Genomic DNA, 13,816 nt, shown 5'->3' with positions numbered 1-13,816 from the left:
TGCCCTCAAGGCTTTGTATTTTCGTAGTTCTTCATCCTGTGTTCATAAGCCCCCTCAGTGGTCTTCCAGCCAACACTGTGCACAGAGGGGTCATCGTTTTGGGGGGCTGTTATTCCCGAATCTCACTAGTTGAGCCTTGAGCCGGCTACCTGACCTCTCCTAGCCTCAGTTTCCTCCATCTGTAAATTGGAGGTTAAAACACCCTCCTTTGCCAATGAAGGGCCTTGCTTGGCACCAAGTCACTGAGAAGCTGTTGCTGTTCTTGATCATTCAAATGGTGGTCTGAACAGCGGCGTGTCGCCCTCTCCCTCTGTCCCTGCCCCCACGCAGTTCGACCAGAAGGAGAAGGCTACCCTTCTGGGCAACAAGAAGGATTACTGGGACTACTTCTGCGCCTGCCTGGCCAAGCTGAAAGGAGCCAGTGACGGGATCCGCTTCGTCAAGTCCATCCCGGAGGTAAGCGGAGTAGCTGAGGAGCCCGCGGCCTCCACTGCCCCCGCCTCAGGGCTCTCGCCTGGACCTCTCTGCACACAGCACCCTGAGGACGTGGGGGTGCGCGGCCGGTAAAGAAGTAAGGACATCGGAGCCCGGGGGTGGCTCGGTCCTGACTCCGTTCCCTAGACCGCGAGTGCGCTGCTGGCTTGGAGGCTGTTCGCAGTGCCGCCGGGGGCTGGGGTTGGGGGGGGGCGGGGGTGCAGCACGGGACGCCTCCGCCTTTTAAAAAACATTAGTTGCAGGTGCCTCGTTAGCACAGTAGGTAGCGCGTCAGTCTCATAAAAAACATTAGTTGCTTAGATAAAATTCGTAGAGTCTACTAGGTGCTTTCTCTACAGTTTGCCCAGGCCCCTTGTTTTTGTAATGAAGAGAGTGATGTGAGGCCTCAGGAGACACTTCTTAAAATGCTGGTCATGCTAAGCAGCTTCCCACACCCAGTTTTGAGCCCCTCGAGAGCACAAAGCCGGGGCTTTGCTGTCTTAGAAAACTCTGGAACAACACATTGTCCCTCTCTCCTCTCTCTTCCTCTTTCTCCCTCCCCCTCTCTCCTGTCTCTCCCTCCTTCCCTCTCTCTCCCACCATCCCTCTCTCCCTCACCCTCTCTCCGTCTCCCTCCCTCTATCCCTCCTTCTCTCCATTTCTCCTCCTCTCTTCTCTCTCTCTCCCCCTCTCTTCTGTCTCCCCCTCTCCTCTCTCTCCCTCCCCCTCTGTCCCTCCCCCTCTCTCCATCCCTCTCTCTGTCCCTCCATCTCCCTCTTTCTCTTCCCTCTCTTTTCCCCCTCTCTCTCTCCTCCCTCTCTCCTTCCTTTCTCTCTCCCTCACTGTCTCTTCCCCTGTCTCTCTCCCTCCCCTCTCTCCTCTGTCTCTCCCTCCCTCTCTCTCATCAGCCTAGTCCCTCTGGGAGTAAAGAACTTTGCAGATTCGGGAGGAACTAAACCCCTAGATTCGGGGTGGGAGGCCCAAAGGTTTCTACGTTTCATCATCCTTTCCGGTACCTCGTCAGCACAGTTCAGGTCCCGCCAAAGCCCGCAGCTGTGCCCCCGGCGCACTGCCCGCCAAGGCCACCTACCAACCGGAGCCTGAGGGGCTCCTTCCTACAGAGAATGACAGTGTTAGACACTCTGACAGTGAGGGCCGAGCGTTTTCTACCCTCTGACCTCTGAGAGTGTGAGGAGGGAACTTGGCCGTGAGGTGTTTGTTCCTTGGATGTCCATCATGTCTGTGCGGGCCATGGTCTCATGAGACCTTGCCGGCAGGACGTCAGGCCCCTGGCATGCAGCATTGTAACGTATCACACACCCAGACAGAGGTCTCGTGGCCTCCTCTCCAAAGTCTGGACGAAGTTCTCTGTGTCGCTACCCAGTCTTCCCCCCTCAGACCACCGAGACCTTGGACTTTGTGGCTTCAGACAACTGCAGTCCAGAAATAAGTTCAGCTTAGTCCTCATGGCCCAGGGTCGCAGGTGCTGAGATCTACTGCTTGCAGAGCACACAGACCTTTCGGTAATCGGGGCCAGGAAAACTGACTTCTCAGCCGGAAAGCATTCCCTGCCCGTACAGGCATTGTTGGTTTCCTGGAGACCGTGTAGACTCTGCTCCCCGCAGGCTGTTGAAGACTCTGTGCTCCAGGGCACCTTTGCCTGGGGCTCCTGGGCATGGCACTGGCCATAGGGCCGCTGGGCGTCCTGGGTAGCTGTTCTGATGGGGCCACAGGGCCGCTGGGCACTCGGGGTAGCTGTTCTGATGGGGCCACAGGGCCGCTGGGCACTCAGGGTAGCTGTTCTGATGGGGCCACAGGGCCACTGGGTACTCGGGGTAGCTGTTCTGATCAAGTGTTATCCAAAGCTGACACGCCAGCAGGTAAAAGTTAATGGATAAGGAGCCTGGCTGGTCCCCTCGGGTTGGCAATCAGCCTTTTAGACTAAAACAGTACAAGGCTGCAATCAGCCACTTGCAGGGGATCAGAATAAGCTCAGCCTGCCTGCATATCTTTGACCAAGACGCACAGGTGGGACTGGCGGCATGGTGGCCTGGCGGGAAAGAGTCTGCTCTGGCGTCCCTTGCGGACTTGGTGCCCTCTCCTCCTGTGCTAGAGCTTCTTGATATAGTGTGGGTAAGTTGGGACTAGACGCTAAGCAGGTAAGGAGTTAGGTAAGGAGCGGGAACCCATGATCTTAGAACATTAAAAAGGAAGAAAGCTGTGCAGTATTTTCACTCACAGTACAAAGGATGTTGCAAGATACCTCTTAAAACAAATCACTCCATATATATACATAACATATAAAATCAATTTGGGGGCACCTGAGTGGCTCAGTCAGTTAACCATCTAACTTTGGCTCAGGTCATGATCTCATGGTTCGTGGGTTCACACCCGCATCAGGTTCTGTGCTGACAGCCAGAGCCTGGAGCCTGCTTCAGATTCTGTGTCTTCGTGTCTCTCTGCCCCTCTCCCACTCGCATTCTGTCTCTCTCTCTCTCTCTCAAAATAAATACACATTTAAAAACAATTTTTTTAATTAAAAAAAAAGCTTGGTTAATAGGGCTGACAGCCTCAAATATTTGCCGCTGAAAAGGTCCCCATGTTCTGAATACTGTTCCAGTGGCCATTTTGCTAATAAGGACGAGTCTGCACCTTAGAAGCTCGCAGACATGGGCTGTCATGTGAGGTCGATGTCTGTGTGACCAGCACCCTTTGGTCGGCTGGGTATCACCACCGACCACTCCCCTCGCCCTCCCTCACCTGCGGAAACAGTGTGTGGACAGGGGGCTGTCCTCACCCCTCTGCCCTGGGCGTCCGTCAGGACTAGCCGTCTGCAGACACGCTGCAGTAGCTTTTGTGAAGCCAGCATGTGAGCGGCTGCCACCTGTCTTCGCCAAGCGTACCCCATACTCACGGCGTGCCCGCCCCCGGCACTTTACACCTTTTTATTTTTGAAGGCTCCTTCGTGTTGTGGTATCATTTCCTTGAGTCAGCAATCCGAAAACACACAGCTTCGAGCTGAGGGGTGCTGTGTACCGGAATGTTCACATCACTGATAAAAAAGGCAGTACTTGAGGCTGCACCACAGATTTCCTGTCTCCCTCGGTGCCAAGATTGGTTTCTTGATAGCGCAGAGCGTCAGGACCATCTTTTGGTTGTAACGGGGCTGCCCCTGTCCCCTGCCACCAGGTGAAGCGTCTCTAACCTCTGAAAGGGGTGAGGAGGGTGGGGGGTCTCTACTTACCCCGCTCAGACTCCCCAGCCTGACGGCAGGTACTCGCAGCGGCTGGAGAGGCTCTGAATTCCTTCCCGCTCACCTGGAGCTTCTCTGGGGCCTGAAACGCGGGAGTGACTCCTGTTTGCGGCAGAGTCTCTGCCCGGCACGCCCCCTTGCCTCCCAACACGCTTCCAGAAACCTCTTGAGAAGCCACGCTCTGGCACCGTGGGGCAAGGGTTCAAAGGCAGGCCCACCCCTGGACCCTCCCATGTCCTCAGACTTCCTGAAACACAGCCACACGCTTATTTTCATTTCCGCAGGGGACCTGGCGCCCAGAGGCAGCCCAGCTCTCTCTTACCCCCCAGGTACCCCGACTACATGCCGTGAGCTGGCCTGTCTCCAATCTGGCCAGGAAAGCGTCGACACGTCCCTGTCTTACTGAGGGTTTCATGAGAAGCCCGAGCAGGCATTCTACATCTATCCGAACTTCTTAAGAGTCCCCGTTACGCACCCCTGCCTTTCTCCTCCTCTCTCTTGCCCTCCCACGGGGGCTCCAGCCGGCCTCCTGGCCTCTTCCCCTCACCTCTTCTCCCAGCACCTCAAACTAAGCCCGACGCAAGCTTAAATCACACCGTGTCCCATCTGACTCTCAACCCAGAGCTCCGCACAGAGCCGGGGAGGGAGAATGCCGCTGTGTCCTGAAACCGATGTCCCACGGCCTCTTGTGAACACGCCTTCCTTGACGTGCTCACCAGAGTCTACGGATTCATCTCCGACGGAGGACGGCAAGATGTCTGGCTGCTTCCGGCCTCACATCTCTGTGCTCTCCTTGTTTCCAGCTCCGGACGTCTCTGGGGAGAGGAAGGGCATTTATTCGCTATTCCCTGGTGCACCAGCGGCTGGCAGACACCTTACAGCAGTGCTTCATGAACACCAAAGTGACCAGGTAAATGCACCGCAGGGGCGGGGTCGGCGCATGAGCCGAGGTCCCCTTGTTCGGAGCCATGAGCCCGCGGCAGGTGCGCCCGCTGTGTGGCACCCCAGCGCTCCTGCCCGTCCGCCAGCAGCACCGCCTGGTCCCAGGCCAGGACATGAAGCTCAGAGAGGCCAAGTGCCCTTCAATAGGCTCTGCCGATGCCGAGCCCTCATGCAGGAGCTTGCATCCCGATCTCTGAGCTCGCAAGGCCACGGAGTTCTCCCCCGTGGGCGGCATGTCCTGGGGCCGGCCCTAGTGAATGGACGGGCCAGCAGGCTGCAGCCTTGGCCTCTCGACAGAACCAGCTTTGGGATTTTTACCACCCCCAAGCCTGGGGCCTCGCCTGAGACCCTGAGTCGACACCTGCTGGGTGCGTCTGGGCTCCCTGGACATTGCGGTGGGCGGCCAGGTTGAGAGCCCAGGTTGTCCATGGGGTCAGCCTCTGTGGGCCTAGTGCTAAAGCCTGGGCAGAGGGAGGAGGTGCGGGGTGGGGGGACTGAGCATGTAAACGGGGTGTGGAAAGAGGAGCCACAGAGCCAGCGCCCATCAGCAGACCCTGCCGATTTCCCAGCAGCATCTTCCAGCTCCGCCTCCCCCCTCCCTAGGGAGTGTTCTTCCAGTCAATCAAAAAAATCACTTGTGGATTAAAAGAAAAGGTTGGGGGAAAATACCATGTTTCATTTGTCATTTTTAAGGTTGATTTGCATAAAGATGTATTTCTCGTGCCTATGACGGGCTTTGTGAATTCATGGGCGTTGAGAATCTTCTCACCTTTGGTTTGGAGGTTATTTTGTGCTAGGTGTTCAGTAGGAGCTGTCACAAGCAGCTTGACTTCCAGTGTGTCCCATTTCACAGATGTCTTTACACTCATCAGTGTGGCCTTTTAATTAATTTATTTATTTTAAATTTTTTGATATTTATTTGTTTTGAGAGCAGTAGATGGAGAGCACAAGCGGGGGAGGGGCAGAAAGAAGGAGAGACAGACTCCCAAGCAGGCTCTGCACCGTCAGCGCAGAGCCTGATGCAGGGCCCAAACTCACAAACTGCAAGATCATGCCCTGAGCCGAGATCAAGAGTCAGCTGCTGAGCCCACCGAGCTACCCAGGCAGCCCTCAGTGTGGCCTTTTTAAAATTCTTCTTGCTCCACCGGAAGTGAAACAACCAGCACCTCCAAGTGCAGATATTTTGTTTCTTGACTTTAAAATTTGTGCCTGGACAGAATTGAGCCGTGACCTTACCACCCTGTCGTTGAGTTCTCTAGAAGCAATTCAAGAAGAGGTTGTGTTTCAAAAAGAAAGAGTTCTAGCCCACAACTGTCCCTTTCCCAGCAAATAAATGAGATTTAAGTTTTCTCATACCCTTTTTGGGAAAATACATAGGGTGTAAATAAGAAATGAATACACTTCTAGTTCATTCCAGCAATTTTCTTGAAGAGCAAGCTTCTTTGAAAGAAAATCAAATTGGGGTGTGTGTGTGTGTGTGTGTGTGTGTGTGTGTGTCTGAATTAAACTCATTAGTGACCTGAGTTAGAATTTGTTAAGGCAGAGCCACATCAGCCTCCGTGTTTCCTGAATCGCTGTTACTCTTGCACTGAGTCCCTTTCTGTGCTTCCCTGCAGTGACTGGTACTACGCACGAAGCCCCTTTCTGAAACCAAAGCTGAGCTCCGACATCGTGGGCCAGCTCTACGAGCTGACTGAGGTTCAGTTTGACCTGGCATCCAGGGGCTACGACCTGGACGCTGCCTGGCCCACGTTTGCCAGGTAACTTTGAAGAATCGCTTGGTTGCAAAGACAGTGGACAGAGACGTGTTTGAGGTCCTCAAGGTTGCCCCCAGGCTCCTGCAAGCAGTTGGCTCAGTAAATTACATAAAGCTTGGGCAGCGCCCAGATGCTGATGGTGTTACAGACTTTGTGACTCACGATACCAGCTGAAGGCTCCAGCCTGAAACTCTCCTCCTCAGCTGGGCGGTAAATGAGTCAGTGGAGATGCATATGCAGAACCCAAGGTTTCTGAAGTGTGTTAAGGAGCTTGGGGGTGGCCTGCGGCGGGGCCAGGGGGCTTTTTCCTGGTTGTGTTCTTGCTGGTGTGCAGGCTGCGGCAATGGGAGGTGCAGCTTACCTGCGCAAGGCTTCCTTGCAAAGCTGCAGGAGTCACACTTCTTACCAGTGTGGCTGGTGCTCTGCACCCCTCCAGGGGGGAAGCTGGGAGGACACAGGCTCAGACGGTAGGGGACCTGCCCAGGGTGCCAAGGTGCCGGACTCATGTTCACCTCCCGTCTAGCATTCTTTGTTTTGCATTCGGTTGATACAGATTTTTTTTTTAAATGTCAATTTTTATATTTTATGTTAGGGGATATTTTCTACGTAGAGACAAGTACTGGACATGACGATGCCCATGGGCCAACCTCCGAGGTCAAACAGCTAGCATTTTGCCGTGTTTGTTGCACATGTCCTTTTTAAAACTTTTTAAGTCATTTCATAATTACCGGCAGAGTTGCCCCCAAAATGCCACAGAGCATTCATCTGGCCATTGCCTTGATTTCTCCAATTACCAGTATTTTACCACAACTGTTTTTATCACTCTTTCTCTTTATCAGTACATGTTGGTCTGTTTCTTAGGCCATTTGAGAGTAAGTTACAGACTCGATTCCCCTCTATTCCTAAGTCCTTGTGGTATATTTCCTAAAGTCAAGGACACTCTCTTTTGCATAACCTCAGTGTAGTTATTAAGATTGGGGAATTAGCATTGATAACAATGCTACTGATTTATAGGCCTTATCCAGATTTTAGGAATTATCCCGATAACGTCTTTTATATTCCAAGAGCCAGCCCAGAAACACATGCTGCAGGTAATGCCAGGTCTCTCTGATCTTCTTGAACTTGGAACAGTTTCCCTGTCTTTGTCTTTGATAGTGTAGACATTTTGGAAAAGCACAGGCCAGTTACTTTGTAAAATGTTCCTTCATTTGCGTTTGCCTCACCTTTCCTCGTTGTGGCTTCAGGGTACGTATTCCTGGCGGGAATACCCAAGTATTGTGTCCTTCTCAGCACATCATGTCTGGAGACACGCGATGTTGATTGTTTCATTACCAGGGTGGTTAACCATGACTATTAGGTCATCTGGTATTTACCAGATCTCTTTAAAGTTACCGTATCTCCCTTTATAATCAGTGAGTCTCTTTTTTTTCTCTTTACTTTTTTTAATGTTTCTTTATTTTTGAGAGAGAGAGAGAGAGAGAGAATGAGTGGGCAAGAGGCAGAGAGAGAGAGGGAGACACAGAATTGGAAGCAGGCTCCAGGCTCCAACCTGTCAGCCCAGAGTCCGGCGCAGGGCTCGAACTCACAAACCGTGAGATCATGACCTGAACTGAAGTCAGATGCTTAACTGACTGAGCCACCCAGGCGCCCCAAGTAATCAGCATGTTTCTTGTGGGACAGTAGTTTACAATGAGGCTGTTACTCCATTTTTTTTTCTAACTCTGCCACCTCTTCATTTTAGCATCCATTGGTAATTCTTGCCTGAGCACACTATGACAGGCACCAAAGATTTAAGAAAAATTTAAAACAAAAATTGGGAAATAATATGTTCATTTAGTTCTTTCTTGGTAGTGGGTGGAGGGAGATGCCTTACGTTTAAACTGAGTAGCGAGTCCGTCTGCTGCAGACCCATGTAAATCTGCCCTTTGGGAGAAGCTGATGGGTTTTGCCTTTACACTTTATCTGGGAGGGCCCTGCCTTGTGACAGCCAAGCCCCCCCCGTGTGTGTGTGTGTGTGTGTGCGTGTGCATGTGTGTGCGTGCACATGTGTGTATTTCCTGTTCTCACCCGGGTTATCTGTTCCACGGTCCCATAGGAGGACGCTGGCCCCTGGCTCCTCTGCTTTCCTGTGGAGACCCCCCAGCCGAAGCTCCAGCATGAGCAGCTTGGTCAGCACCTACCTGCAGGTAATGCCAGAAAGGCTGGGGGACACCCCCCCACCACCACTGCATCAGCCAGCGTGTGTCCTTGCCGCTTGCTGTATGCGGGGCCATGTTCTCTGACACCTTTTGTTCCAGCCCGAGCAATATAAACCCTTAGTTATACCCTCTGCTTCCTACAGCCCAGGTTTTTATAATTTTTTTAATGTGTTTTATTTATTTCTGAGAGAGAGAGAGAGAGACAGCGTGAGCAGGGGAGGGTCAGAGAGAGAGGGAGACGCAGAATCTGAAACAGGCTCCAGGCTTTGGGCTAGCTGTCAGCACAGAGCCCGACGCGAGGCTTGAACCCATGAATTGCGAGATCATGACCTGAGCTGAAGTTGGATGTTTAACCAACTGAGCCACCCAGGCACCCCCAGATTTTTATAAACCCAAGAGAATTTAGGCCTTTTAGAGATTAGATTTAGTTAGATGCTTTAAAGTATTTTATTTTTTAAAAAATATTTATTTTTGGAAGAGCGTGAGCAGGCGGGGTGACACAGGGAGACACAGAATCCAAAGCAGGCTCCAGGCAGCTCCGAGCTATCAGCACAGAGCCCGACGCGGGGCTCGAACCCACGAACCACGAGATCATGACCTGAGCCAAAGTTGGATGTTTAACCAGCTGAGCCACCCAAGGTGTCTCGAAGCTTTTAAAGTATTTTAAAGGAAGTACTCTGGCAGCAGACTCAAATGCTGACTGTCCCCTACGAGTTGTGTGACTGTGGGCAGACCACTCCCCCTCTTGAAACCTCAGCGCTCTCAACCAGAAAATGGGGGTCATAAAAGCCATCGTAGCTCTTGAGGTGATATTGCAGACTGAGTGACAGAGTGCACGCACAGCGCATCCGGGCTTGACATAGACCCGGGGTGCTCAGGCAGTGTTCGTGGGTGGGGTTAGTTTTGCTAACAGTGTCAGAAAGTGAATGTATCATAGCTGCATGTAGTTCTATAGGAAAGAGCAGTGCAGTTAATCACAACAAAATAAAAACAAAACGTAAAAATAGGACAAGCATTCAGAGTGGAGAATAAACAGAGCTTTAACCCTATTTTGTGGTTGAGTCACAACAGGAGTTGTGGGTCTGTGCAGGGGTGAACAGTAGTTTCAGTGTCACTTCGTGAATCTAAGCGCCGGTGTCTACTGTGCTTCCGGAGCTACGGGGGACTGGATGGGACACGGGGTTCCGAGGCCCCGGGTGGAGCTCGGGCATGTGGCATTGTGTCTTTAGGATGTGCCATCACCTCCTGCGGCTGATGCTCCCAGCAAAGCGCTTCTAGCCCTTCCGCTAGCTCGATAGACACGGTTTACATCCTGTGATTGCTGTGTTTTGGCTTCTGTTCTCATTAAACTCGAAAGCTGTTCCCAGGACATGCCGAAGCCACTTGTGTTTTCTTTCCCCTCCCCAGACTCAGGAGACGGCCTCCAGCTTTGACCTGAACAGCCCCTTGAACAACGAGGCTCTGGAGGGCTTCGACGAGATGCGCCTGGAGCTGGACCAGCTGGAGGTGCGGGAGAAGCAGCTGCAGGAGCAGCTGCATCAGCTGGACCGAGAGAACCAGGAGCTGCGCGCGGCCGTCAGCCTGCAGGGAGAGCAGCTGCAGACGGAGAGGGAGCGGGGCCGCGCTGCGGCCGAGGACAACGCCCGCCTCGCTCGCCTGACGGCCGAGCTCCAGAAGCAGTGGGAGGCGGCCCAGGCCACGCGGGACGCCGTGGAGGAGCTCCACCAGTGCGTGCGGGCGCTGGAGCTGGGGGCCGTGGAGAAGCAGGAGGACTACCGCGCGGCGCTGCGGCGGCTGGAGTCCATGCTGCAGCCCCTGGCCCGGGAGCTCAAGGCCGCACAGGACTCGCCGGGCAGGACAGACCCGCATTTAGCCAACATCCCGAACCAGCTGGGCGCGGCGGGGCCGAAGGCAGATCCGGCACAGGACGCTCAGGGGCAGCGGGAGCCCCTCCCCGGGGACTCGGCCCTGGGGACCCAGGAGCTGGCGGAGAAGCTGCAGGCGCTGGAGACCGAGCGTGCGGAGGCCCAGGAGCTTGGCAGGCAGCAGCGCGCCCGGCTGGAGCGGCTGGCCGAGGAGCTGCGGCTGAAGGAGGAGGCCCAGGCCAGCCTGGAGCGCCAGCTGACCGAGGTGGCCCCGCTCCGGGAGGCGCTGTCCGGGAAGGGGCAGGAGGCAGCCCAGCTGCGGCGACAGCTGCATGAGTCCCTGGCCCATCTGAGTTCCATGGAGGAGGAGCTGGCGGAGGTGAGGCGGGAGGAGCGGCGGCTGCGGCAGGAGAAGGAGCTGCAGCAGCAGGAGGCCCGGGCGCTGGCCCGGCAGCTGCAGGCCCTGGAGGCCCAGCGGGCGCAGCTGGACCAGCACGTGCGCGACCTGGAGGAGCAGAAGCAGCAGCTCACCCTCGACAGGGACCGCCTGAGCCAGAAAGTGGGGGAGCTGGAGCGGCTGGCTGGGCAGCCGGCCCCCAGGAGGCCCGAGGAGGGCCCGAGCAGCCCCCGGGAGGGCCAGGTGGGTGAGCCCGAGACGCCAGGGAGCCGCGGGGAGGAGAAGCCCCAGCAGGCCAACAGGGAGCTGGAGCAGGAGCTGCAGAAGGTGCTGGAGCGCAACCAGCTCCTCGAGGGCAAGCTGCAGGCCCTGCAGGCTGACTACGAGGCGCTGCAGCGGCGGGAGGCGGCCATCCGGGGCTCCCTGGCCTCCCTGGAGTCTGAGCAGGCCAGCATCCGGCACATGGGAGACCAGATGGAGGCGAGCCTGCTGGCCGTGCGGAAGGCCAAGGAGACCATGAGGGCCCGTGTGGCGGAGAAGGAGGCCGAGTGCCAGCAGCTGCAGGAGGCGGTGGGGCAGTGCCGGCAGCGAGCAGAGGCCCAGGAGAAGGAGCTCAAGGCTCTTGAGAGCCAATGCCGCCAGCAGACCCAGCTGATTGAGACCCTGACTGCAGAGAAAGGCCAGCAGGGGATCCGCCCACTTGAAGGCGCAGCACCGCAGGAGCCAGGGACCCAGCCGGCCCCAGGTCAGGCCCAGCCAGAGGCCCAGCAGGGGGAGGCCAGGGCGCCCGACCTTCAGGCCAAGCTGCAGGCAGCCCTGGGGGACCGGGACAAGGTGCAGGGCCGGCTGAGCGAGGCTGAGGCCGCTCTGAGGGAGCACAAGGCCCTTGTGCGGCAGCTGCAGGAGCAGAACGAAGCCCTCCTGAGGGCCCAGGGTCGGGAGCCGGCGTGGGGCTCGGGGCATGAAGCGGCACCGCGGGAGGACAGGGCCGAGGAGGTGCAGGCCGAGGCAGAGCACGGCTCCCAGAAAGCCCCGCCGGGACAGGCGGAGGCATGGGAGCAGCCGCCCGGGGCTGGCGCAGGCCCAGCCCAGCTCGAGGAGAAGAGGCCGGCGGAGGAGGCCCTGGCCCGAGCTGTCCAGGAGCTGCGGGACGCCAGAGAGGCGGCCTCAAGGGAGCGGGAGGGCCTGGAGCACCAAGTGGCCGGGCTGCAGCGCGACAAGGACAGCTTGCAGGAGAGGCTGAAGGTGGCCGAGGAGGCAGCCCGCTCCCTACCCGGCCTGCAGGCCCAGCTGGCCCAGGCGGAGCAGCGGGCCCAGAGCCTCCAGGAGGCCGCGCACGAGGAGCTCAGCGCTCTCAAGTTCCAGCTGAGCACTGAAATCATGGAGCACCAGAGCAGCCTGAAGGTAGTCCCAGCCTCGACCCCCCACCCCGCGGCGGGGTCCGATGGGTCCATGAGAGGACAGGCCTGTCTGCAGCCATGTGGCACGTGACGGCCCAAGACTGTACCAGGCGGCCAGGTAGACCTGGCTAGGTCACAGCGTCTGCCCCCGCTCCTCCGGCCCAGGAATGCTTTAGGGGCGCCCATCCAGAGCAATACCCTAGCCCAGAAGTCTAAACTCGGGATGGTTGCAGACAGGTTTGGCTCGTAAAGACTGGCTTTCTAAAACTAGCAGCCAGCATTTAAAAGGCAAGATGTTTACAAATGCAGTTTGGGGGCTTCCTTTGAAATCTCAGAAGATCTCCGGGACGGTGCCCTCATTGCCACCTGGCAGCGGTCACCAGGAGCTGGGTGACGGCTACCCCTCTTTAAGGGACACGTGCACCCTCTGGTGTTTTCCTTACACTCGTTTAGGTCCTTGCCCAGCCCCTCTGGGCCTGTGAGTTTGAGACCCTTGCCCTAGCCTCTAGAACCTACCGCAGGTACCAGCACTTCCCACCTGCGAAGCCTGTCGTCAGGTGCCATCCCGACGGTAGGCGCTGTGGTAGGAAACTGGCTCCGTTAGTTTATCACAAGGCCCTTGGGATAGACGGTGGTTCCCATGTGCCCAGGTACCGCACAGAGACAAAGGGTTAGGTGCTGCGACCCAGGACACAAGCAGGATGGCCACGGGGTTTGGGCTCCCAGAGCTTCTCACCTGCTGTTCGCACTGAGGTCTGTGCTCACTGCCGGACGCCACTCTTAGCTTTTCTACAGATGTGCCTCCCGCACCGTGTCACCCATCCTGTGCTGCTCCGTGTAGCTCGTGGGGCGCTTTTCTCCTCGCAGAAATTAAACCCTAAGTTTGAGGACCAAACTCAGTTTCTTAGTAAGCTTGAAAGGATGTTGTCACCAACAAAGCCCAAAGGTTATTGAGTTTGGCGCAAAAGAGAGAGGCAGCTTGTTTTCACCCATTCGGGGGAATGGGGTTGGGGGGGGTCTCTCATTGTCAGGACCCCCCTTTTATGACCCGTCTCTCATCATCTCCAGACTGCCAGTGAGGAGTGCGGGAGCCTCAGGGCCCAGCTTGAGGAGCGAGGCCGGCAGCTACAGGCCGCCGAGGAGGCTGTGGCGAGGCTGAAGGTAGGCCCCGGGGAGTGTGCTGACCAGGGAAGCCTGGGGCGCCCACCTTCCCCCGGCCGTCCCCACCCCCGGTGTGTGGGCCTGTCGGGACACGGCCCGGCTTGCTTCCCGCTGGACCCGTCAGGAGGGCCGCCTGTAAGGCTTCCAGTTCCCAGGCCAGAGCTCCCATCCCTTCACCACTGTAGACATCCTGAGGGGGCACCTCCTGAGCACCCGGCTGGGGCGGCCACGTGTGTTTCCTGCCAGCCGCACGGGAAGGAAACAGGTTGTCCTCAGCCATCTCTGCAGGCGTCTCTCGAGTCGGTGGTGCTGAAATCACCGTCTTCGGGGAGCCCCGCCCTCAGCTGCCCCTCCAAGATTCGGATTCCC

The 13,816-nt window shown here is 56.4% G+C and overlaps 1 protein-coding gene across 1 annotated transcript in view; it reads left to right on the top strand.

Annotated features, from left to right (window-relative positions):
- FYCO1 (FYVE and coiled-coil domain autophagy adaptor 1) overlaps positions 1-13,816 on the top strand; it is a 69,801-nt gene that overhangs the window by 14,724 nt on the left and 41,261 nt on the right. The window contains exons 4-9 of the mRNA XM_077776923.1: positions 331-456; positions 4,531-4,637; positions 6,286-6,429; positions 8,522-8,612; positions 10,032-12,290; positions 13,355-13,447. Of these exons, the coding sequence (XP_077633049.1) occupies positions 331-456; positions 4,531-4,637; positions 6,286-6,429; positions 8,522-8,612; positions 10,032-12,290; positions 13,355-13,447 (2,820 nt within the window). The remainder of the gene's footprint in view (positions 1-330; positions 457-4,530; positions 4,638-6,285; positions 6,430-8,521; positions 8,613-10,031; positions 12,291-13,354; positions 13,448-13,816) is intronic.

The sequence above is a fragment of the Crocuta crocuta genome, unplaced genomic scaffold, assembly GCF_008692635.1.
Source record: "Crocuta crocuta isolate KB4526 unplaced genomic scaffold, BGI_CrCroc_1.0 scaffold77, whole genome shotgun sequence".
NCBI classification, from domain to species: Eukaryota; Metazoa; Chordata; class Mammalia; order Carnivora; family Hyaenidae; genus Crocuta; species Crocuta crocuta.
This window is presented reverse-complemented; position numbering and strand designations above follow the sequence as displayed.